General features: G+C 34.6%; 3 protein-coding genes across 4 annotated transcripts; 2 read left to right on the top strand and 1 right to left on the bottom strand.

Annotated features, from left to right (window-relative positions):
• Positions 1-393: 393 nt before the first annotated feature.
• On the bottom strand, positions 394-7,945 carry LOC123907372 (presequence protease 2, chloroplastic/mitochondrial-like). Of its 2 annotated transcripts, none has more exons than XM_045957599.1 (18): positions 7,480-7,945; positions 7,203-7,368; positions 6,673-6,980; positions 6,519-6,589; positions 6,346-6,429; positions 5,982-6,072; positions 4,746-5,263; positions 4,495-4,659; positions 4,170-4,388; positions 3,955-4,082; positions 3,371-3,560; positions 3,165-3,248; positions 2,964-3,061; positions 2,203-2,470; positions 1,712-1,874; positions 1,457-1,637; positions 1,223-1,294; positions 394-733 (listed from the first exon to the last, which is right to left on the bottom strand). In XM_045957599.1, exons 1-18 carry the CDS (start codon positions 7,730-7,732, stop codon positions 592-594), a joined length of 3,201 nt encoding a protein of 1,066 aa, XP_045813555.1. In that variant the 5' UTR covers positions 7,733-7,945; the 3' UTR covers positions 394-591. The 2 variants fall into 2 exon arrangements, with proteins under 2 accessions (XP_045813555.1, XP_045813554.1); XM_045957598.1 differs by having other exon boundaries at positions 7,203-7,371; positions 7,480-7,893.
• A 1,697-nt stretch (positions 7,946-9,642) lies between these two features.
• On the top strand, positions 9,643-19,059 carry LOC123907409 (chaperone protein dnaJ 10). The gene is made up of 10 exons (XM_045957672.1): positions 9,643-10,042; positions 10,257-10,316; positions 10,396-10,478; positions 10,593-10,752; positions 14,740-14,869; positions 15,197-15,355; positions 17,871-18,049; positions 18,145-18,225; positions 18,322-18,480; positions 18,632-19,059. Exons 1-10 carry the CDS (start codon positions 9,956-9,958, stop codon positions 18,740-18,742), a joined length of 1,209 nt encoding a protein of 402 aa, XP_045813628.1. The 5' UTR covers positions 9,643-9,955; the 3' UTR covers positions 18,743-19,059.
• Positions 19,060-20,835: 1,776 nt separating this feature from the next.
• LOC123905423 (UDP-rhamnose/UDP-galactose transporter 2-like) lies at positions 20,836-22,423 on the top strand. The gene is made up of 5 exons (XM_045955018.1): positions 20,836-20,989; positions 21,086-21,273; positions 21,430-21,630; positions 21,750-21,911; positions 22,058-22,423. The coding sequence occupies exons 1-5, from the start codon at positions 20,836-20,838 to the stop codon at positions 22,421-22,423; spliced, it is 1,071 nt and encodes a 356-aa protein (XP_045810974.1).
• The last annotated feature ends 1,054 nt before the right edge of the window (positions 22,424-23,477 follow it).

The raw sequence follows: 23,477 nt of genomic DNA, 5'->3' as shown, positions 1-23,477 counted from the left end.
GATTTGATTTTGGAAATTAACTTCATATTGTCAGCATTAAGTTTATGAAATTTAACCGTATTAAAACTGTCTAAACTGCCACATTTACCTCAACAAAAAGGATAAACTTTTGTTTCAAAAAGAACTAATATCATTAGTCTTGTTCTTTTGGGAATAATTGGCAAAAGAAAAGTCACGAGTATTTTCAAAATATCAACATTTATACTTCCTCCGTCTTTTATTTAGTATTTTAGTTGTCCCAAAACTTTGGTTCTTTTAGAAAACTAAGGTACAATTAACAATATTCTTCCATTTGTACTCTTACAAAAACATACATTTTCTTTAGAAGTCGCCAATATTTTATCAAATATTGATTATATTTCACGTATATTCAATAAGTATTATACAAGAAGCTTTCTAGTTAATAAACAATATGAAACTATTTTGTTCCATAAAAAAAAAATATGAAACTATTTTGCGATTACACTTTTAACAAACTGTAAACAAGCAGCTATAATAACTATTTTCTGAATAAAACAATTATCACAAAATAGGGGAAAATTATATCAAGAAAAGATACAATTTTAAATCCTTGCAGAGTTCATCCTGATTCTAAAGGGCTTTCTTTATTTGAAAGAAGTTGGAAAGCTCCTTGTTTGCCGCATCTACGTCATCAGGAGATGCCACTGCAACCACAACCCCTTTATCCTTAACTGCTTCCACTGCGTCAATGAATTGTTTGAAGTCCTTCAAGCTGAGGCCATAAAAAAATATATATAACAGAATAAGAACGAATGGTTTCAAAAGTCAAGATCAATGCCGTGCAAAGCACATATCTCAGCATCAAGTATTCCAAGTAGCATATAGAATTGATGTGCAAAAATATCCATATTCCTTTAATTCACTGCTCCTTTTGCCATAAGTGAATGGCAGCAGCATCCATGGACAATAAGGAGGTATAATAGCACTCTTGCAAAATATATCAAGACGTCTAAAACTATCACATTCTGGAAGAATAGTCTCTGAGCAGTAAAACTAAATGTAAAATAAATGATACAATATTTACACAAAATCAACTGATAAAATTTAAATTTATTCTGGACTCAGTACGTCATTTCAGGATAGTTAATAGCTCACTCTGCCATGCAAAAAAACATGTACTGAGAGCAGGACTGCATTATTTTGCTTTATCAATATCAGCTGATCAAAAGATCATGTATAATCATTCAATCAAAATCTTTACCTCGTAGCTAATATCTCTTCACGCCTCCTTTGCCTTTCTTCCTCTGTGATACCCAGTAAATACCGCAACATACTGAAAATGAAATGAAAAGCAAGCATAATTTGCAACTATAATAAAAAAAACAGCAAGAATTGCAAATTTAAAACGAATCACTAATAGTTTAACATAGAACAAAAAAAAACTATGTTAAACAAACTACAAAGGCATCAATTATAATTATTATATCATCCATACCTACTATAACCTTTGGCATCAGGTAGTTGATAGGAGTCTACATCCCCAATAGTCCCAATTATGGCTTTTGTAAGAGTATCATCATCTATTTCCAATTCTCTTAAGAAGTCACCAGTTCCATCGTAAACCTCAAGTGTCTTCAGCAAGTTGGGATCACGATAAGACAAAAAGGAGAACACTCCTAGAAAAAGAAACAAAAAGGTAAGACTGCAAGGATACTACTTAATAAGTACACCTAAATATAATAGAAGTTACCTGAATGTGTATCAAAATCACAGAAACCTCCATAAGCCCCACCACTAACACGTACACGATCCCACAACCATGTATTGCTAATGTATTTGGAAATAACATATGCACTCCCATTAAGCTTATAACCAGCATCGTAAACGTTGGTTGCTTTCCCAACATAATTAACCTGTAGAAAGAAACATGATTTATAGATAGAAACAAAAATTACACTGCCTGTGCAATCTGCATAACAGAAACTAAATTATGGGTAAATACTCAAATTGATCTCAACAGAAAACAGAGACCTATTAATGAACAATAGCAATTTGATCCTTAAGAATGTGGGTCGAATTAGTCTCTAATAGTAATAGGGACTAATATGTCCCCATAAACGAGACAATGTAACCCACATTTAGCATTCTTATGCACCAAATAATTAATTTTCATTTCTCATGGACCAATTTGGATATTTACTTAATTATGTACACAAAGGAGGACAAATGAAATAATCTTACCTGAGTAGGAATCACAATAGCTTCATTTGTCAACGGAAGTCTAACATTCCAATTATTTGTGGCAGCAATGGGTGAGCTAGTAGGGAGCATATCAACAAATTTGCTCACAAATTTGTCCGCATTCGCAAGGTTTTTCCCATCAGCTGTGATATTTATCAAGCAGCCTTGCTTGGAAAATACAGTTTTGCGAATTTCCTCAAGAGATGATGAGATATCAGCCCAATCTTGATCAATTCTCTTTTCAAGAGTTTGAAGGAATTCAAGGTAGCTAGAAAGTATATACCAGAATATAATCAATGCATACAACAGGAATTACACTTCCATTTCAATATTATTAAGCATAAATAGGAAGATCATAGGTTTCAAAAAAAAAAAATAGGAAGATCATAAAACTTTAAAATCTTGCACAGATAATGTCATACCTAGGTGTCATAGTATAAGTTGACTAGTGTTAGAAGCATAAATATTTTTCTTTTACTGAAGTCCCTTATATTGGATAAAAAAGGCAATCCCAAAAAGAGGTAGCTGGAAAAGCCCCCATTTTAGGGTTTTCGCAGTCAAGCTTTCATTGAGCTCCAGGAGCACCACGAAGGTCTCGATCTGTACCTACTTCTGGGACGCGATACCGCGTCGAGGGCAGCCACCCACCGCCACAGTTGCGGCGCAATTTCCCACAATTAACAACATAGGAATAGGTTGACACAGACATGGATGCAAGTGTCTCCTCGCATTAAATAATAAAAGTATATTAATATACCAACCTGAGACCACCCATCTTTTCCGACATCCAGCCTGCTGCATTAAGTTTTGCATCCATCCTTGCAGCTGCAATTCCATGACCACTGCCTCTTAGCCGGTTCTAAAAAAAGACAAAAATGCACGATATAGATAATCAGCATGGAGGTTCTTTGCAATGACCATTTATCCTTTCTGTCCCTTGAATAAATCATTTGGGTAATTACCTCCATTCTTGATCTACTCTGGGAAACAAATTGTTTGAAACGCTGTTGGTCTGTAAATTGGACATCTTGAAGAACAGAATTAACCTGGAGTTCAGTAGCAGTGTGAAATTAGGATTTACATGATGGAAATAGATATATTAGGCCAATTATGCATAGAATTAAGTGTTGAAACACGAAATGTTTGAAGTTTGGACAAAACAGTGTACCAAGTCATAAAGGTCTTCAGCACGTCCAGCCATTGCTTTTCCTCGAACAATCATGTGACTACATGGATCTTCCTTGCCCTGCACTGATGATGTGAATGGATAAACTGATATTCCTCCAGTTTTTCTCCCAATTAATTGGTTTAATTGGACAAAAGTCAAGTCCTTTGTGCCCATCTCCAGCAATGATTGGCTGTCAAAAAATAACACAGGAGAGGTACAGAGCATGATGTAAACACAAAGATTTGTCATTTATCTATCTATCAAGAAGGTGCTTCTCATATACACATGACGAGGAATAGAAGAATAAAAACATCAAAAGGTAAAATAAATAGATTTATTGCTATCAATTTTACTAAAAAGAAATAGGTTGAGAACCAAAACAATCCAGTAGAGAATTTGGATAGGAATATATAAAAAAATCTAATGTTTTATTTTAAAGAGTAATGAAATTCCAAATCAAGTAAGGTTAAAAACAAATTACCAATTTAAATGGCTATCCGAGAAATTCACTATGCATGTAATATTAGGAAGCATTGAAGGATGGAAACAAAAAGTAAAACATCCTTAAGAGGTTGCATGATTACCAAAATAGCGGCACCAAAGGAAGAAGCTCTTGCTTCAATGAACTCATGTCGAATACTATGTCAGTGTAAAGGACATCATTGGTGAAGAGATCATGCTGCAAAACTTTTACTCCATTGATATCCCTGGCCTGCATTTAACATTCAATTCGTTGTGAATCTCTACAGACTATTAGGAAAACACACAAAACTCTCTCCAACAGGAAATCAATGATAACCTCAGTGGGAACATGAATAGGTTCTTTAGGAATATCTTGAAGTGAAAGACTAGGAACAGTTTTCAAAGCTTCTGGTGGGTCAGGGGTTTCCTGCTTAAGCCTAAGCTCATGAGTAGCACGAGTCAATTCTGCCAGATCTTCTGTTGTCATACTAGCTTTAACTTCCTGCAATATCTGTTTCTCCGTCGCTTCATCACGAGCAGCTTTTTCGGGGTCCGGCTGACAAGGAAAAGTTTTCATTAATTATCGACATGTTGGATGCAAAATGGCTTCTCAGTTCACACACAAACAAAGGTTTTCAAGGCAAAAATAAGTAAAAAAGTACCTGCATTTGCACAGTAACTTTATGAGGATTGTTCAAGATGAATTTCTCTATTAATGGAGAAAAAACAAATTTAGAGCCCTCCGTTGCTATTTTAGATTTCAGGTCTTGGAGAGGTTTCTCATACTTCAGTGGCTCAAGGGGATTCAAATCATAAATCCATTTACCCTAAATATGCAAACCAAAACAATTATAAATCTCAGTCAACAAAGGGTTCCAATTTTCAACAGCAAAAAAACTTGAGCTTATCTTACAATGGACTGGAGCATGAGGGACAAGCCACGAGGAAATGACCCGGTGTTATTCTCTCTGAGAGAAAATTCAATTGTATTCATAGAAGCCTCAATGGCATCTGTATCAAAACCCTCTTCCGCCAACTTTTTAAGTGTACTAATGATCAGTTCTTCTACCTTATGAATATCATCTTCAGAAACACCCTTCATTCCAATGCTAAATTGAGGCTGGAGTAGTTCATCTTCTAACCCACCACCAACAATGGCATCACCCAGCCCACTTTCTAGCAAGATTTTTCTCAGTGGTGAAGCAGGAGTGCCCAGTAGAAGATGATTCAGAAAACCAAGTGTTAGCTCAGTTTCCAAGTCTAAGGGCTTATCAGAGAGCAACCAGTTAAGGCAGACCATCTGCTTCTTTAAATCACCTCCTTCCCCTGCAGGATAAGTCTCAATAATCCGGACTGGCTTTGAAAACAGTTTTTGTGGTTCAACCTTTGATTCGTTTGGGGCTGAACTTGCATCAAACATGTCTAAATACTCTGGATAACATATAAGAGACTAAAGTTAGCGGCTAATTGCTACAGGTAACAACTCTAAAATCATCTTTCACGACTGATTTGAAATATTGAACATAAACTATCAGTGAACAAGTTTGACAAAAAAGATATATAAGAAGTAAAACATAAGTCCAAAAGAAGATAAATCTGGCAACATAAAGGAAGCTGTTGGACAATTCAGGATCTTCAATAGGGAATTCAACACAGTTTCGTGCGCATTCCAAAGGGAGGATAATAACATTTTAATCCATTATTTTTAGATTTTCAGAACTAGGCATTCAGTTTTTTTTTTTTTTTTTTTAAAAAAAAAAAAAACAAAAAACCAGAGAATAGAAACAAGTGTACAACTAGAAGTATTACAAGATTAAGATATTCCCCCAAAAGATACAAAATATCTCATATGCAATTCAAATTTATCCATAAAGTTAGCTTTGTTATTTATATTTGAGAAAGAGTGAGGGAGGGAGCTACTAGGCTTTGCTATAAAGACCTAACTTGTTGGTTAAAAATTATGCACAGGGTCATCCAACAATATCCTGATCATTGTCATGGAATGGGTTTGCAAAGCAAGTCAGGCCACATGCTTAAGTCATTCATTCTAATCAGAAGTCTGGGCTTGGATTTAAAAAAGCATTACAAATGGCTCTCCCCAATTCTAAGCTTCAACATTTAAAGAGCAAGTTAAATAAAATCTTATTACCACTCAGAATGCGGAGGCGTTCATTTGGATCATCATCTCCATAAAACCAAATCCGCGAATTGCTAGGATGATAATACTTGCGGTGAAATTCCTGTCAATAAAGAAGGTTGTATTAATTATTGAGATCTACAGTAGATTATATATGGAAGTAAAAAGGTCACAAGGTAAGAGTTCCTATGAAGATGTATGATTTTACGCAACATACTTCATAAATCAATGTTAGTGGACACAAACACCTAGCAACCACACAGAAGTCCCTGATTCCTAGTCCAATTTTTTTTTTTTTAAAAAGGGACTCCTTGTTCGAATTAGTTATCTCTATATACCACAATAATAATTTTTTATCATTATTCTTAAAACAAACCTTAAATTCCTCAAATTTCAACTTAGGAATAACTCGAGGATCACCTCCGCTGTCAACACCATATGTGTTATCTGGGCAAAGAGCCTGCATCAAAATTACATACAACAATAATGAATGCACGCAACATAAGTTAGAAAAAATGACACAATTGGTACTTGAAGTATAAAACTGGCCTGTTGAGCAGCCCGTCCAAGTATATTGTCTGGTTGAGAGTAGACACCTTTCATCTCATTAAACACAACACCTGGAATGGAATAACAAGTAAATGAGTGAGTGAGTGAGTGAGAAAAACAATAGCAATAGCAAAAAAGAAAAAAGAAAAAAAACCTTTATAAGTGATATCTTCAGAAGGATGATTGAGCTCATAGTGCCAACCCTCCTGTTGAAAAGTCTGAATGTCCTGAACACATTTAGGAAAGAAAACGGCATCGAGATAGACATCTACCAAATTATAAAAATCCTTTGTATTTGTGGAGGCAACAGGGTAACATGTCCTATCGGGATATGTGAATGCATTGAGGAAAGTGTGCAAGCTTCCTTTGAGTAATTCAACAAATGGTTCTTTGAGAGGATATTTTCTTGATCCACACAATACACTGTGCTCTAAAATGTGAGGGATGCCAGTGGAATCGTTCCTGTTGATTGATTTGATTCAATTGTTTGTTTGTGAAGAATGAAGATATAGTATATACTACTATTAATTACTACTCCGTCCCAAAATATAAGCAAAAGGAGGTCAACAAAAGTGGACTAAATTTTAAACCAAATACATCAACTTTCATCGACCAATTTTTGCTTATATTTTGGGACGGAGGGAGTCCTTAATTAATACACAGACTTAGACTTATTAGACTTACGGTGGAGTGCGGAAAACAATGCCAAAGACTTTATTCTCATCGTTGTTTGAAACAGACATGACTTGTGCACCCGTCTTGACGTGTCTGAACAGTACGGCTTTTGATTTGCATTCTTGAATGAATTCCTCCGATATTTTCTCAAATCCCCCCAGTTCATTCTTAATATCTACTACCAAACAATTATTCTTATTAATAATTAATTAATATTATTATTTATCATCAATCATCGAAAGGAATGGATAGATAGATAGATAGATAGATAGATAGATAGATATACCTGGAGGAGGAGGAGAAGAAGAAACAAGTGATGCTCGAGGGGAGAGGGAAGTGGAGAAATGGTTCCGGTTACGGTTACGAAAGTAAAGGAGAGGAGAAGGTGAAGGATGACGCAATCTGGCAGTGGAGTGACGGCGGAGTAGAGGCGGAGAGAACCTTGATGACGTGGCAATAGTAGTCGGGAAGAGAACGGAACAGCGACATAAGTATCTACTGCTCGTGGATAGAGAACGAACAAGTGCCGCACTTTCCATCTCCAAACTTCAAACCTATTCTCTCTCTCTCTCTCTCTCACTCTACCTATCTCATATATACTATTACCCTTGTTTATCGTTTTCTTCAAGAATACTATACCCCTTACTTGTTTAATAAGCCCTTGCTTGTTTATGGTGTGTGTATCTACCACAGCTACAATAATTTAAAATTTCATTTTTAGAGATTTTATAAATAAAAGAAAAATAGAATTTAGCTACTTAGTATGGGACAAATAGAATTTATTTTATATTTGTTTATTGTACTAATAAAAAAAATTAAATTAAATAATTTTAGTTTATTTATGAGTGATGATATTTAAACATCAGTTTTTTCAATAACGTTAGCGACAACATTGTAAAGAGGGTATTCTCGTAATTAACAAATAAAACATCTTTACCGAAGCAAAAAATGGGACATAAATTATAATTTTGTAGACCCGCTACAGATGCCTCAGATCACCACCAATAGGAAGGCCCAAGTATAAAAAAATGTAGTTTTTCCACTTTCCAACTCAGTTGTTGCTACCTCGTTCAACCAAGAGTCAGAAATGTTGACCATAACCAACATACCTTTATTAAAATTCACCTTCAAACCCGACATCACCTCAAAAAGTACAAGAACAGTTCGCAATGCACATTCATTCACCCAACTTTTAACCCCTAAAAGTAACATATCATCAGCGAATTGAAGATGAGAAATAATAATTGGAGCATGCGTGACAATGTTGTACCCGTTAAAAATGTTGGACTAAATCATGACTTTCATCATCACACTCAACCCCTCAACAACCAACAAACAAAAAGAAAAGGAGAAAGGGTGTCACCCTGTCTTAAGCTCCTCTTTATAGGAAATTCTTGTTTTTTTTTTTTGGATTGTCGTTAACTAACGTAGATGTTGTAGTCGTACAAACACATTATTTAATACATTTTATCCACAATGTCGGAAAAGACATCCTCCCCATTGGTGCGTCTAAGTGTCCTCAATCTACATAATTATAAGTTTTTTCAAAATCTACTTTAAATAACGTTATCTCCTTATTAGACTTACGGACCTCATCCGCCACCTCATTCACAATTAGGATACCATTTAGAATATGTCTATCTTTGACAAAGACAGCCTTATGTTTGTTGATTGTGTAACTCTGTAATTTGTTTGTGAAGTTTTTTGTCTACCTTCAATTAAGATTGTCTAATTCTACGAAATCATGAAATTACTTAGAGGAGTGCTAGCAACACACTCTTTAACAAACACACTCTAACACACTCTCTTGTATTGGTTAAAATTTATATGGGTCCCATAAAAGTTATATGGGTCCACATTTTTTTATGGGACCCATGTGAATTTCAACCAATAAAAGAGAGTGTGTTGGAGTGTGTTTGTTAAAGAGTGTGTTGCTAGCATTATTCAATTACTTATATACTTACTTTATAAAAAAATTGAAATTATCATGACAATCTTTAGGGTCTATTTGATTCGAAAGAAAGTGGGAAAGGAGGAAAACACAAATACCGATAAAAATGAATTTGAACTAATTTTAATCTAAATTCATTAATTGATTTTCGTGATTTTCTTTCATTCATCTTTCTTTCCTTCAAACCAAACAAATCATAAACATTGAATTTATTTTATTATGTGGTTGTATTCGTCAATTAATATTTATCTCACACACCGTAATTTACATTATTTTATTGTTTCCCATGTGGTTGGGAGAGATATGGATTGAGTGCAGTCAATAACTATAACTGCATGCAGTCGATTACAATCGGACGGTTCAGCGTTTAAAGTTAAAATATTTATATTTTATAAAACTAAAACTGCACTAAGATTTGAACCGTCCGATTTTCATCAAACGGTTCAGAACAGCTGACTGCACCATGACTAACTGCTCCGAATCCAATTTGAGTAGGTTGAAACCACATGAGTGACCGGGATTCAGATTAGGCCAGATACGGAAAAGAAAGAAAAAGAAAAAAAAAAAAGGAAACGACCCACCCCGTTGAGGATATCAAAGAATTGCGCGGTTGCAGCAGTCAACGTGCAAAGTTGATAGCATCCAACCAAGCAGAAGTCTGAGAAGAAGATAATCTCGCATTTGATTTTTAGGCCTCACATGTGAGGCGAGTCCATCCAATCCATCCATCCATCAACTTGGAGATTCGAGTTTACTGGAAACCTAGTAATTAATTAATTAATTCTAAATCATAAAGATTTCAATCGATCCGATGGTGAAGGAGACCGAATACTATGACGTGCTGGGTGTCAGTCCCACGGCATCCGAAGCTGAGATTAAGAAAGCTTATTACATCAAGGTGCTTCTTTCTACTACTAATACTTTAATATATAGATAGATAGATAGATAGATAGATAGATAGATAGATAGATCCTCTTGTTTCTTTTTCTATTAAGTATCTCTAACTTAAAATAGATCCGTCTTTTTTTTTTTTTTTAATTAAATGGCTGCTGGATCTGTTAATTCTGTTGGGTTTTGAAATGTTTTACTGACATTTTCGATCATGTGTGCAGGCAAGGCAAGTGCATCCGGATAAAAATCCAAATGACCCTCTTGCCGCACAAAATTTTCAGGCAAGAATTGAATTAATCTTCTATGTTATACTACTGCTTAGGGTCTGCCTGCCATTCTAATTGAATCTTTTATTTTCAGGTTTTAGGTGAGGCTTACCAAGTTCTCAGTGACCCAACTCAAAGGCAAGCTTATGATGCACATGGGAAATCAGGAATCTCAACGTTAGTTCCTTTTCCATTCTCTTTTTACTACTTCTTAATATATTTATTCAAATATCAACTGTCATATTACGTGGAACCTGATTTTTTTTTTTTATGTCTTTCCATCCTTCACAGTGATGCCATTATTGATCCTGCAGCAATCTTTGCCATGCTTTTTGGTAGTGAGCTTTTTGAGGAATATATAGGCCAGTTAGCCATGGCATCAATGGCTTCAATGGACATTTTTACTGAAGGGGAACAATTTGATACTAAAAAGTTGCAAGACAAAATGCGGGTATAACTATATAATTCATTCTCTTATCACTACTGTATGATTGCCATGACTGATAAAATTTTGGCTAAATTGGACAATTGGTCCCTTAACTTATTTATTGGTTTCATATTGGTCCCTTAACTAATTAATATTACAAACTGGTCTTTAACTTTAATTTTGTTTGTCATATTGGTCCTTTTCGTTAGTTTTTCTAAAAAAAAAAAAAAGTTAACTTTGTTTTCTGTTATATGTACGCATAAATGATTTATTTATGAGTAATATTGTTAGGCGTGCTAGTGAATATGATTATGAGTTGAGACACCTTTCTCAGAATGTGGATAAATACACTATCAACCTGTTAAAAACGAAGTGTTCTCGTAGAAAATGACTATTGACAGGTTTTCCTTTTCAACATACCTCTCATTTCCATGTGTTACGTGGCCACATCAATAGTCACGTAAGCAAAGTTAACGTTTATTTGAGAAAAACCAACAGAGAAGACCAATATGGCAAACATAATTAAAGTTAAGGGATCAATTTATAACGTTAATTAGTTAAGAGACCAAATATGAAACCAATCAATAAGTTAAGGGATCAATTGTCCAATTTAGCCTAAAATTTTCTTATGTTTTAATATGAAACCAATCAATAAGTTAAGGGATCAATTGTCCAATTTGATTATAGTAGGTTTTAATGTATTGTCTTAATGTAAACAACATCATATCTTCAAAATAGTCATCATCACACTCACACAAAATACACCATTGCCTGATTTCCCTCAACCTAATGGAATGTTCTCTTACGAACCCATAAATTGAATTGAAAAGAAAGTACTATTTTACTGAAAGATTGAGAAACAATAAGAAATAGAGAGAATAGGAGAGACATCTCTCCTTCAAGGGTATCCGGTTTCCCCTTTTAACAGAGCCACTACTAGTGACTCTTTTACTAAATAGATTAAATTAAACTAATAAGTATTATTAAAAAAACAAATTGAAAACTAACAAATAATATATTAATGCAATATCTCATTACTAATAAAATAAAAAGACATGTATTATATATATATATATATATATATATATATATATATATATATATATATATATATATATCGTTTGGTTCGACTTTGAAAAAGGAGTCTGAAATCCAATCCGCTATGAGCTGTTTGTTTTCACATAAGGAGATATAAAGCATCCAACATAATTCAGTTTTGTGCAATTTTTCAGTTTTTTTATCGGCTTGCGATTTTGGTTTTGATCAGTTTGGATATTAACATGTATAGCTATACGAGAAAAAACTTCATTCAGGTTGAATAGTACCTATTTATGATATAAAATAGCTATGACCTTCCTCCATTTCAACCATCTCATTTTGTTCAATGGAGTATGGACCCAATATATTTAAATAAAGTAATATTTGGTATGGTATAGTCTTCAACTTTCACCTCTAAGCTAAAGGTGATTCATCCTTTTGCTAAACTTATATTATTTTGTCTTACTTGTAGTCAAACGAAAGTCATATGGTTCTAAAGCTTGTTAGTCTCTAACCTCCTATTCCTTTCCCAAGTTAGACTATATCATATGCAAATGGAATGCATAATAGTGCTGACTCTTGAATTTGTTCCGTCAGTACATCCAAGACTGAAGTAAAAAAGACATGGGCTTAAAGTTTACTCTTCATAGCTTGAATAAATATGGCCCAATAGACTCAAATACATCTACTTTGGGCTAATAGATTTTTTTTCCCTATTCTTTATGTAAAATTACATCTTCACTTGTGGAAATCTTATTTTAAAAAGTAGGAAAAATTGTAAAAGCATAAGATAATTATTATTGAATTGGTGAAATTTTGTAGTCACTTTCAAGGTAGTCAAAATTGCGATTTACCTCGGTAAAATTGGTGGTTTTATGATTTATTTTGGCATGTGCGCCACTTCCCTTTTATGTCCTTTTCTTTCTTAGCAAAATGTGTTGAGAATTTACTTCATTTTTCCAGATATATTATTTTTTCTGTAAGCATGAGTATGTTTGGAAATGTTTCTACCAACACCATTCATGTATAGTGTATTTTGGCCCCCAAAATAATTTTGTAAAAGTTCCACCATTGGTGGTTAAAACATGGACAGTACACAGATTTTGTTAAGAACCGGAAATAAGAGCACTCAATCTAATAGGGATCAGAAGATATACTCAGAGAACACAATGAACATAAGTAGTATTCAACTGAATAAGGTTATGGCTCCTCATAGGAAAATATCCTATGTCACGGCAATACAGAAAAATGGCAAAGGCACACTTTAAACACCCCCAAGCCTTCCAATAAGCATTTACATAAATTATTCTCTATCATAATAGATGATACTAACCAAATGCCATTTTTCTCTGCATTGGTAATATTTCTAGATCCAATAGAATTAGAAGATACTAACCAAATGCCATTTTTCTCTGCATTGGTAATATTTCTAGATCCAATTTTTTTTAATGGCAGATCCAATTGAAAGATCCATTTTTTCCAGATCCATTTTTCTCTTTATTTTGCAAATTCTTGTATTATATCATAATAGAAAATACTAACCAAATGTCATTTTTCTCTATTATAAATTATTATCTGCATTGGTAATATTTCTAATAACCATTTATATGGCACACTTTATTTTGCAAAGGCATGAGAAGTTTTCTATTCTCTTCCACAGAAGAGACCATACCCCAGTTGTACCTTTAACTAACTGAACCATAGACCATTAGATAAAGCTAGACGGTTATTGGTTAGTACGATAGTTAGACAGTTAGTGCTCTCTCATTTTTACCTTTAACTAACTGAACCGTAGTCCATTAGATTAAGTTAGATGGTTAGTACTATAAATAGCTGAATCATCACTCTCGTGTTGTACATCAAATATTCATCTCACATATTATTTTGTAAATGTTAGATTTCATTTTGTTTCAACTTTCCCAAACTCAACATGGTATCGAAGTGTTAGGGTTTGATTCTTGGATTTCATTTTAGGAAGTGAGAGTAGAAATTGGATCTTTTGGAGTAAATTGTACCGTCAGTTGTTTTACTGAAAGAATTGAGCAGTGTAATGTAATTGTAAACTTGTAATGACAACAGGGGATAAGAGATTGACTGGCAAATGAATGAACATATTAATATTTAATATTACTAGTACTTTTTAAAAAAAAATTAGTTTCATGTTTTTTTACAGTTATATCTTATATGGATATAAAGATAGATGTCTTCCAAGGCTTTTGGAGGAAGACTGTTTTTTTATTTTGTAAATTCGAAGACTACTGGGTTTGGTGATAAGTAGCAGAAAATGTTGCATTTATGAATATGAACTTCTATTTGCTTTATCTAAGATGTAGGCGATCTGGTCGTAAAAGTTTTTTCTTTAGTCTGATTGGGTGGAAAGTGAAAGGAAACAAAAATGTATATTTGTCAGATGACCAAAATACCTTTAAATAAGATAAAATATAAATGATAATGAAAAAATATAAAAAAATAAGAAAAACCTTCTATCTGCTAAAAGGAAAAAATGATAATGTAAATTAATAAATTGATTAGTTAAAAAGAAATTAAATTGATTTTATTAAATTTATCAATAGGTAAAAATACATTCAGCCTCCTTTTTTTGATTATTATTATTATTATTTTATTTATCAATTCTTTTTATTAAATTTTAAATAAGCTTTTCTATAGTATAAGTGGTGCTTTTTAGTCTTTTGGGTCGAAACACTAAATCTTTCCTATCTATTCATGCTTGGAAACTATTTAGTGTGGGGTCCACACACATGCTTCCTTTCTCTTGCCTTTTTATACTGCACCAAAATGTGGAATGATCTTTTTTTGCGTGCTTCCTTTCTGCTTTCGTACTTTCCTTTGAGTTTCTTCGCAAACAAACCATGTAAACGTTTGACATTGTCATCTTGAAGGTAGTTTATATTTATTCCGTCTTAGGTTCAAATTTATATTTTGCTGTTTAAAATAAATTAATTCTTCTGTCAGGTTGTTCAGAAGGAGAGAGAAGAAAGGCTTGTAGAGATACTAAAAAATAGACTCAACCAATATGTTCAGGGAAACAAAGAGGACTTTGTCAATCATGCAGAAGCTGAAGTAGCACGGCTGTCCAATGCAGGTATGATGCCCTAATAATTTCAGACATGCAGGGTACAGGATTGAATGCATTTTGTTGCCGTAAAATTACATTACAAGAATATATGGTTAGAGGTTTTTCTCATTTGGGTACTTTTTTCATCACGAATAACAACCTAGCTATGGTTGTATTGTAGCTTGTAAAAATTTGAAGAATTTTATAGTTCTCATGTTTAAAAAATCATGAATGGTTAAAAGATTGCCTTTATATGATATGGAAAATCCTTTACCTGATCTCAAGTATTTATGAATAGTTAACTCTTGGGATAATAAGGCACTTTTTCTGAATATATGAATTGTCATTATACAGCTTATGGGGTTGATATGTTGAATACCATTGGCTACATATACGCAAGGCAGGCAGCAAAAGAGCTAGGGAAGAAAGCAATTTATTTGGGTGTGCCTTTTATTGCTGAGTGGTTTAGAAACAAAGGACACTTCATCAAATCCCAAGTTACAGCGGCAACAGGTGACTGAACTTTGTACTTGGAAACTTGGAAGCCTTTCCTGGTTCTGTTTTGTTTTCATGATTTAACTTTCATATAAAAAAATAAAGAAATCCTACTCCTTTTATTTTCCACATTGCATGTTTCTTGAGGCTTGTGTGGATCGATTTGACCTTTGGTGTTGTTGAGATATGCACTGATTTAATTTTTTTTATTATTAAGATATAATCCTCCTTGTATATATTAGTTCTTTCCATGTATACAATTCTGATTTTATTAGGATTGATATATGATTGATTTAGTCCAGATTTATTCCTTCAGTTAAGGGATTCTCCTTGTACAATTTTGATTATAAATAATATCAAGTTGAGATCTAATCTATTAAGCTATTGCGGACCAAAACTCTGTACTAGGAAACTTGAAAGCCTTTTCTGGTTCTGTTATGTTTTCTTGATTCTAATTTTCTGATTAAATTTTCATATACAAGGAATCTTAATCGTATTATTTTCCGCATTGCATGGTCTTCAAGGCTTGTGTGGATCAAACTGACCTTCGGTATATTTGCTTTAAGTGATGCACTTTGCCTTTTTAGTTTCAAGTATATCATATCCTTTAATTCCTTCTGATAGCTGTGTATTTCTGGCCTTTTCTTAATAATGTATTGTACCAAGAAAATATTGACCTTGCCCCCTCTTTTGAGTTATGTATTCAACGAGGCTTTGACCAGGTCGATCACCGGTCCGGGTTTTAAAACACTAATTTTTATGCCGAGTACCCCAAGTATGTTGTAATTTAAATCTTATTGTCAGTCATACGTAAATTCATGCCATTATTCTCTCCTCCGTTCGAAGTGTTTTGAAGCTCCCCTCTTCCATGTTTCTCTTTTTTGGTGTGTCCACTATCATTTCTAACCAGCATCCTCCATTGTTGTCTGCTGTGTCCTTCGAACCTGCTGCTTTCGTTGTTGCCTCGTCATCCTCCACCCACTGTCCTCCACCTCTTGCTGCTAAAAAACGACAAGTTTTTGGCAAGGGATTCATCATCAAATCCGCCTTCTCTTGATCTATGAAACTCCAAAGTTTCACGGCCAGAAGATGCACAGTTCTTTAAGATGTGATCTTTGAATCTGCCCATCAACTCAGCCGCACAGCTTGTCACATTTCCGGCCTTCTCAACCTGTGCTCAGGTTGCCAGACCATCCCTAGCTGTGCTTTGACGTTTTGGGACAGTCACTCACCTCTTGTTTTGGAAGTCTCTCTTTCTATCTAAGTCTTTTTAACTTCCTTTAGCATGTCTCAACAAGTACCCCAAGTATGTTGTAATTTAAATCTTATTGTCAGTCATACGTAAATTCATGCCATTATTCTCTCCTCCGTTCGAAGTGTTTTGAAGCTCCCCTCTTCCATGTTTCTCTTTTTTGGTGTGTCCACTATCATTTCTAACCAGCATCCTCCATTGTTGTCTGCTGTGTCCTTCGAACCTGCTGCTTTCGTTGTTGCCTCGTCATCCTCCACCCACTGTCCTCCACCTCTTGCTGCTAAAAAACGACAAGTTTTTGGCAAGGGATTCATCATCAAATCCGCCTTCTCTTGATCTATGAAACTCCAAAGTTTCACGGCCAGAAGATGCACAGTTCTTTAAGATGTGATCTTTGAATCTGCCCATCAACTCAGCCGCACAGCTTGTCACATTTCCGGCCTTCTCAACCTGTGCTCAGGTTGCCAGACCATCCCTAGCTGTGCTTTGACGTTTTGGGACAGTCACTCACCTCTTGTTTTGGAAGTCTCTCTTTCTATCTAAGTCTTTTTAACTTCCTTTAGCATGTCTCAACATTTTTCTACTCAAGGCTTCTATGCTTCTTGAAATTTTCACTTCTTACAAAGCACTTATCGCAAAGGAGAGAGGCCAAACGCATTAAAAAGCCTCTTCCATGGATAACTGAATTTTGCTGAAGAGAAGGCATGTGACATAAGGAAGTAGAAGAATAGATTCTCTTTCAGTTATTTCCATCACGATTGCAATTGATCTGTGTAAAAAGGAAATTAAGCTATAAGTTGAGCTCTTCGTCAATGAATGAAGTAGAAGAATAGATTCTCTTTCAGTTATTTCCATCACGATTTCTTTCTATAATTCTGATGTTAATTTATGGAGCAGCTCCTGCTCTAAAGGAGATTACCAAATTCCAATCCTAACACCCTGATGTTACTTACACCTCTGTTAGGAATTCTCGATCCCTATCACATCTCTTGCCTCTGATCTTGGTACTGGACTTTAGGTCCTTCAGCAGTTCAGCTTCTTTTACCCATAAATTTGTTTTCCTTTCTTTTATTGCGCTGGTATTTTTCTCCCCAAATATCTAGCTGTCTAATTTTTTTTCTGAAGATTTGGTTCCGGCTTTTATTTAAACTGATAATCAAAAGGTTGACACTCGACACTAATGATCTATTCATGTTGGATCTCTGGCTTCCTTACATGAATTGCTGTTGTGTAAAACTTTCGCTCATTAGGCTAATGAATGGTTTTTCTTTATGGTTCCAGGAGCAATTGCATTGATCCAATTACAGGAGGATATGAAGAAACAACTCAGTTCAGAAGGGAACTACACCGAAGAAGAGCTTGAAGAATATATGCAATCTCATAAAAAATTAATGATTGACTCTCTGTGGAAGCTTAATGTGGCTGACATTGAGGCCACTCTTTCCCGTGTCTGTCAAATGGTTGTTTTTGCTGCTCCAGTATCACATTGTTAGATAGTTTAATTTAGATTTTAGGGCTAGGTCTTTTTTAATTTAAGTCGTATGATTCACTTTAGGTTCTTCAAGACAGCAATGCCAAGAAAGAAGAACTACGTGCACGAGCAAAAGGGTTGAAAACTCTTGGTAAAATCTTCCAGGTGATATTTCCTTCCCTACTCTTAACATAATTGTTAGCAACACTGTATAGTGTACAATGATGATGAAATGATGTTTAACTCGCAATTTTATTGTAGAGGGTTAAGACAGCCAATGGGAATGAGAGCGAAAATATACCAAACAAACCAGTACATAAATTGAATGGAAGTGAAACTAGCAATGATGTTTGTTCTCCTAGTACATCACCCAAATCTTCAAGTCCTGGTTTTTCGACTAATGCTGTATCCGCATCACAGGTGCAATATTTCTTGCCGAAGTCTATCATCTATTTTTTTCCAAAGCCATATTTGTGTCATTATATTCTTTCTTTTTTAAACACGTTAAGGCTTTCTTGCTATATTGATGAAATTAATGCAAGTTTATGTATTTTGATACAAATGAATGTAGAGTCCCTACGTAGAGGCCCCGCACTTTGCAGGCATGCAATTTGACTACAACTTCCCTAGGCCAACCGCCCCCCCAGGTGCCCACAGACCTGCTCCAGCCAGCAAGGATTGATGATGGTGTTTGATGCCCATGTTCTTGTTTTGTATGTATTGCTCTTGTGGTGTTTTGTTGAACAGTATGTTTTTACAAATGTGTGCTGAAGATCGCATTTGGTCCGCCACATTGTGCAGTGTGATTATTATGCTTGTTTAATATTTCTATACATAGATGAGGGATGATAGTTTGGAGTAATGTTTTCGTTGCTAGCAGGCGTTGATTGGCAGCCTTGTCACTCAAATTATGTATGTTATATATATTAGGGGTGTTTGCATGTAGTTCATTTATTCCTGTGTTTTTGTTTTTTCAAGTACAAGTATAGTGGTATTTCAGTAGGGTTTTGTGTGTACTTACTAATTTGACGGTTTTGAAAGAAAGAAAAAACTCAAACGCTTAGTAAATGTAGATCTTTTGTATCTCACAGAAGATGTACACCTGTTACGGATGATAAATTGTCATTTTGGATTACCTTGTAAAATGCAGAGGGAGGAGTGAATAGAGATGTGAAGGATACAAGAGCGAGAAAAGATGAGATAGATAGAAAATGTGATGTATTTGAACTAAAAATTTTGAATTAAATATGTTTGACTTTTTACTTATTATTTATATTTAAGATTGGAGGGAGTATGTAAAACTAATGTATTTAGACTATAATAGTTTTACAATGAACTAAAAAAGAAAACTTTTCTTGTAATAAGGACCGAAGGGAGTATGAGCTAATTGAACGTTGCAAGCAATGGGAATTTATGGAAGAAGATTCCCTCTCATGCATATATGACTGGAGAGGGACTGGAGAGGGAGCCGTGAATATATCAACCCTTAAAATTCTGCCTCTATTAATTTTTGTAATTTTAAATTCAATCCTAAGTTTTACATGATGGTTATGTGACCGTAGGGAATCCTTTCTCAGGAATTTATCATTCTAATCAACCCAAGAGGTTAAATAATATGGAGTTGGTTCAATTAGAGTATTTAGCTCCCTAAATCCACTAAGTTTAGTTTAGTGACGATGAATTTGAATTGTAGTATGCTAGAAAAAAAGAAGAGCATTCAACTCCCTAAGAAACCATTTCACCAAAAATTCACTCACGTGACTGAATTATGTTTACTCACCTCACATTTCATAAAACATGTACATTAGTCCACAAATACACTTTTCAAAAAGTAAAACTTCACATTTCTATCTAGATGGACTTTTCTTGTTCTGATTTCATCTTTTTGCGCCCTCACCATTTCTCACGCGCTTCTTAAAATGATCAAAATATCCCCATTGTTCGTTGTTTAGATAACAAGTGTTATAAAAATGTGACCGTTGAGTCACTCTCACTTTACAGTCACCACCAACTTTTTTTCATCGACTCCAAACCCTTAAAAAATCACTCTAAAACATTTCTCATTCAATTTCTTAAGCTTTTCCTTTCAATAACGTCAAACAACTTTCACTGTCGCTACTTAAGTAGCGAACCACTTTGGCATTGAACGTGTCATATTATTTCATTTCTCTTCACTAATATGATATATTAAAAAATGGGGAATTATCTTCCTGTTTGGTTCTTGACCCCCAAAATAAAAATTAAAAAAAAACAGGGGAATTTAATTGAGTTTTTGAATGAGGATGACCAATATGATATATTGAAAAGAATTATTCCTGAACTAAGTGGATCGTGACCCTACGTGTGTGTGGGAGGGTGTGGTGGATGACTTCAAAAAACATACGGATAGAGTGGTGGTGAAGGAATAGCGAGGAGGTGGGAGAATGCGCCAAACTAAGAGAAGTGTCTGTCGTGGTGAGATGGAACAGAGCGGATGAATGAATGAATGAATGAATGTTCATCTCCGCTCGTCTTTGTTCATCTCCCAATCCCAATCGATCACACGTACGTAAAGAGAATTGTTAGTTGTTTACGTAGTATGCACTTACACAAGATATCATCATCATCATCATTGCGTGAGAATCAAGACGGCCAACTTATTTGTTTCGTATTAGATCTAGTAGTAGTATACAATGGAGGGACTAATGGTGGTTATCGTTCAATATAGAAATTGTATTTGAATCTAACTAGCTATAGGCCTTTAAAAGAATATATAATAATAATAATAATAATAAGATGATGATCGAGACCGTAAAGAAACCACCGTCGTCGTCATCGGCAGCAGCAATATCTAATTTTGGAGCATGGGCCATGAACATTGTCAGCTCTGTCGGTATTATTATGGCCAACAAACTACTCATGTCCAACAATGGCTATGTTTTCACTTTTGGTCTCTCATCTCTTTGGATTTGTTGTTCCTTAATTATATCAATCAATATCTTCTTCTTCTTCTTCATCTCATATTTATATATTTAATTTCTTTCAGCCAGCACGTTAACTGGGTTCCATTTTGCTGTTACTGCTCTCGTTGGTATACTCTCAAATGCTACCGGTTACTCAGCATCATCAAAGCATGTCCCTATGTGGGAGCTTCTTTGGTTCTCAATGGTCGCCAATTTGTCTATCACTGGCATGAATTTTAGCCTCATGCTCAACTCCGTTGGATTCTACCAAGTAAATAATATCCAACTTCATCTGCTTCATTAATTATATATATGAGTTTTAATTTTATATGCATTCTGTATGCATGGACCTTGGATATTCTAACATCTTAGCCATATGTATGTATGTATGTATGTATGTATGTATGTATGTATGTATTGTTCCCAGATATCAAAATTGAGCATGATTCCTGTGGTTTGTGTTATGGAATGGATTCTTCACAACAAGCACTTTTCAAGGGAAGTCAAAATGTCAGTGGTAGTTGTGGTTACTGGTGTTGGTATTTGCACTGTAAGTGATGTCAAAGTTAACCTCAAAGGTTTCACGTGTGCTTGTTTAGCAGTTTTGTCAACATCTTTGCAACAAATTGTAAGTATTATATGATGTAATAATATTTTCTATTTTATGCTGGTTGGAACTATGAAAGCTTTTCCCATTTCTGTTGCCAATTTTTTATTATTGAGACTTTCTCCACCTTTGTGTTGCAGTCAATAGGTTCTCTTCAAAAGAAATATTCCATTGGATCTTTTGAATTGCTGAGTAAGACTGCGCCCATTCAAGCCCTTTTTCTTCTTTTTCTTGGTCCATTTGTTGATTACTACCTCAGTGGAAAATTGATAACCAACTATGAGATGTCTTCCGGAGCCTTTGTAAGTTCCTTTTTCCCCCTATTAATTAATTAACTCTAGTTGGTTATTATTTATGTATTTAATTACCTTTTAGGTTTTTTCCCCTTATCTCTATTATTTATAAAAATAGTGTTGGATTATTCTTTTTCTTTAACATTTGCATGCAGTTATGCATTCTTCTTTCATGTTCGTTGGCTGTATTTTGCAATGTGAGCCAATACCTTTGCATCGGCCGCTTTTCAGCTGTTTCCTTCCAAGTTTTAGGCCACATGAAAACAGTATGTGTTCTAACGTTGGGATGGCTGCTATTTGATTCAGAGTTAACTTTCAAGAATATAATGGGAATGGTCATCGCAGTTATTGGCATGATAATTTATAGTTGGGCCGTGGAGGCTGAAAAAAAGTCAAATGAAAAGAACTATCATCATGCAAAAAATAGCCTAACTGATGAAGAAATTAGATTATTGACTGTGGCTGGAATAGACAAGATTCCTTTGAAAGATGTTGAACTGGGCGAAGATCAAGGAGATTGAATCAAGCCGTGATGAAATGCGTGCATTGCTTTATTTGCTGTTTTTGTCTAATCAGAATCAGAATGGTAGTAAAAAAAAGTTGGTATGCATTTGCTTGCACTTGCACATATCCATTTTTAGTTGTGCTCATGTTAATAGAAATGTTACTTTCCTAGTTTGATTTATAACATGATACGATTTTTTGTAATTAAAGTTTTCTCATGTTATCAACTCATGCAGATATGAACTAAGAAACAGTTGCAGAGCATTCATTGGAAATAGAACGGTGGTGCATATTTCAGTCAGGGAATTTTGTTTTTCTAGTGAGATTTGGCAATGGAGTTGTCTTGTGCAATTGCTTCCCAGTGATATTATATCAGAGATTTGTGTGGTTTGCGCCTGCTGCCTAAGTTTTTTATGATGACTAACCTTTATGGGGCGTATTAACTAATAGCATGTTCTCCTGTCTTTTGCATACCATATGGCCTTAGTGTCCTATGGCAGTTTGCTAAAAGAAATAAGCACATTATTGCAAATGATTCTTAACAAGGGCCTCAAAGCCAGAAGTAAATGTACCTATTTTTTTATTTAGAGGGCATATTAGATGGTTCAGTTTTTGAGACAAACATTAAAAGTCTGGAAGGCCCTACAATCCAAAAATGTCAAAGTATTTGTGTATGACAACTTATCCAACACCGATATATGTATCCGAGTAGTATCGGGAAAGTATTCAGCAATTAATTTTTTATTTTTTAAAAAAAAGGGCAGATACATTTGCTATATGATAGGGGATACATGTGTGATACGACTGTGTGGAAGCCAGATTTTAAACTTCGAAAGCCAGATTTTTCAATGTTTCTTTCCAGTTTCTCAGCATGTTCTGTTACTTCTCTTGTCTCTACATGCTCTGTTTTTTCTCTTGTCTCTACATGCTCACTACATGATCTATTTCTTTTCTTTTGTCTACATCCTCTATGTTTTTTCTCTTCTCCCTAAATGCTATATATCTCATTTGGACTAGAACCAGAAAGAGAACAAAAAAGACACTTTATTTTAGAAAACACACCACTTATTA

This window comes from Trifolium pratense, linkage group LG2 (genome assembly GCF_020283565.1).
Source record: "Trifolium pratense cultivar HEN17-A07 linkage group LG2, ARS_RC_1.1, whole genome shotgun sequence".
Taxonomy (NCBI): Eukaryota; Viridiplantae; Streptophyta; class Magnoliopsida; order Fabales; family Fabaceae; genus Trifolium; species Trifolium pratense.
The sequence above is the reverse complement of the archived record's forward strand: the minus strand, read 5'-3'. Positions and strand labels throughout refer to the sequence as shown.

Bases quoted from the DNA above. Each gene is read 5' to 3' on its own strand.
- LOC123907372 (XM_045957598.1), bottom strand. From the start codon at position 7,732: ATGGAAAGTGCGGCACTTGTTCGTTCTCTATCCACGAGCAGTAGATAC. The intron at 6,073-6,345 runs GTTTGTTTTAAG...CTTTATTGACAG, and splicing joins TGAAATTTGAGGAATTTAAG to GAATTTCACCGCAAGTATTA. The intron at 4,660-4,745 runs GTAAGATAAGCT...TTGCATATTTAG, and splicing joins CCCTCATGCTCCAGTCCATT to GGTAAATGGATTTATGATTT.
- LOC123905423 (XM_045955018.1), top strand. From the start codon at position 20,836: ATGATGATCGAGACCGTAAAGAAACCACCGTCGTCGTCATCGGCAGCA. The intron at 21,631-21,749 runs GTAAGTATTATA...TTTGTGTTGCAG, and splicing joins CAACATCTTTGCAACAAATT to TCAATAGGTTCTCTTCAAAA. The intron at 21,912-22,057 runs GTAAGTTCCTTT...ATTTGCATGCAG, and splicing joins AGATGTCTTCCGGAGCCTTT to TTATGCATTCTTCTTTCATG.
- LOC123907409 (XM_045957672.1), top strand. From the start codon at position 9,956: ATGGTGAAGGAGACCGAATACTATGACGTGCTGGGTGTCAGTCCCACG. The intron at 10,317-10,395 runs GCAAGAATTGAA...TTTTATTTTCAG, and splicing joins TTGCCGCACAAAATTTTCAG to GTTTTAGGTGAGGCTTACCA. The intron at 18,481-18,631 runs GTGCAATATTTC...AAATGAATGTAG, and splicing joins ATGCTGTATCCGCATCACAG to AGTCCCTACGTAGAGGCCCC.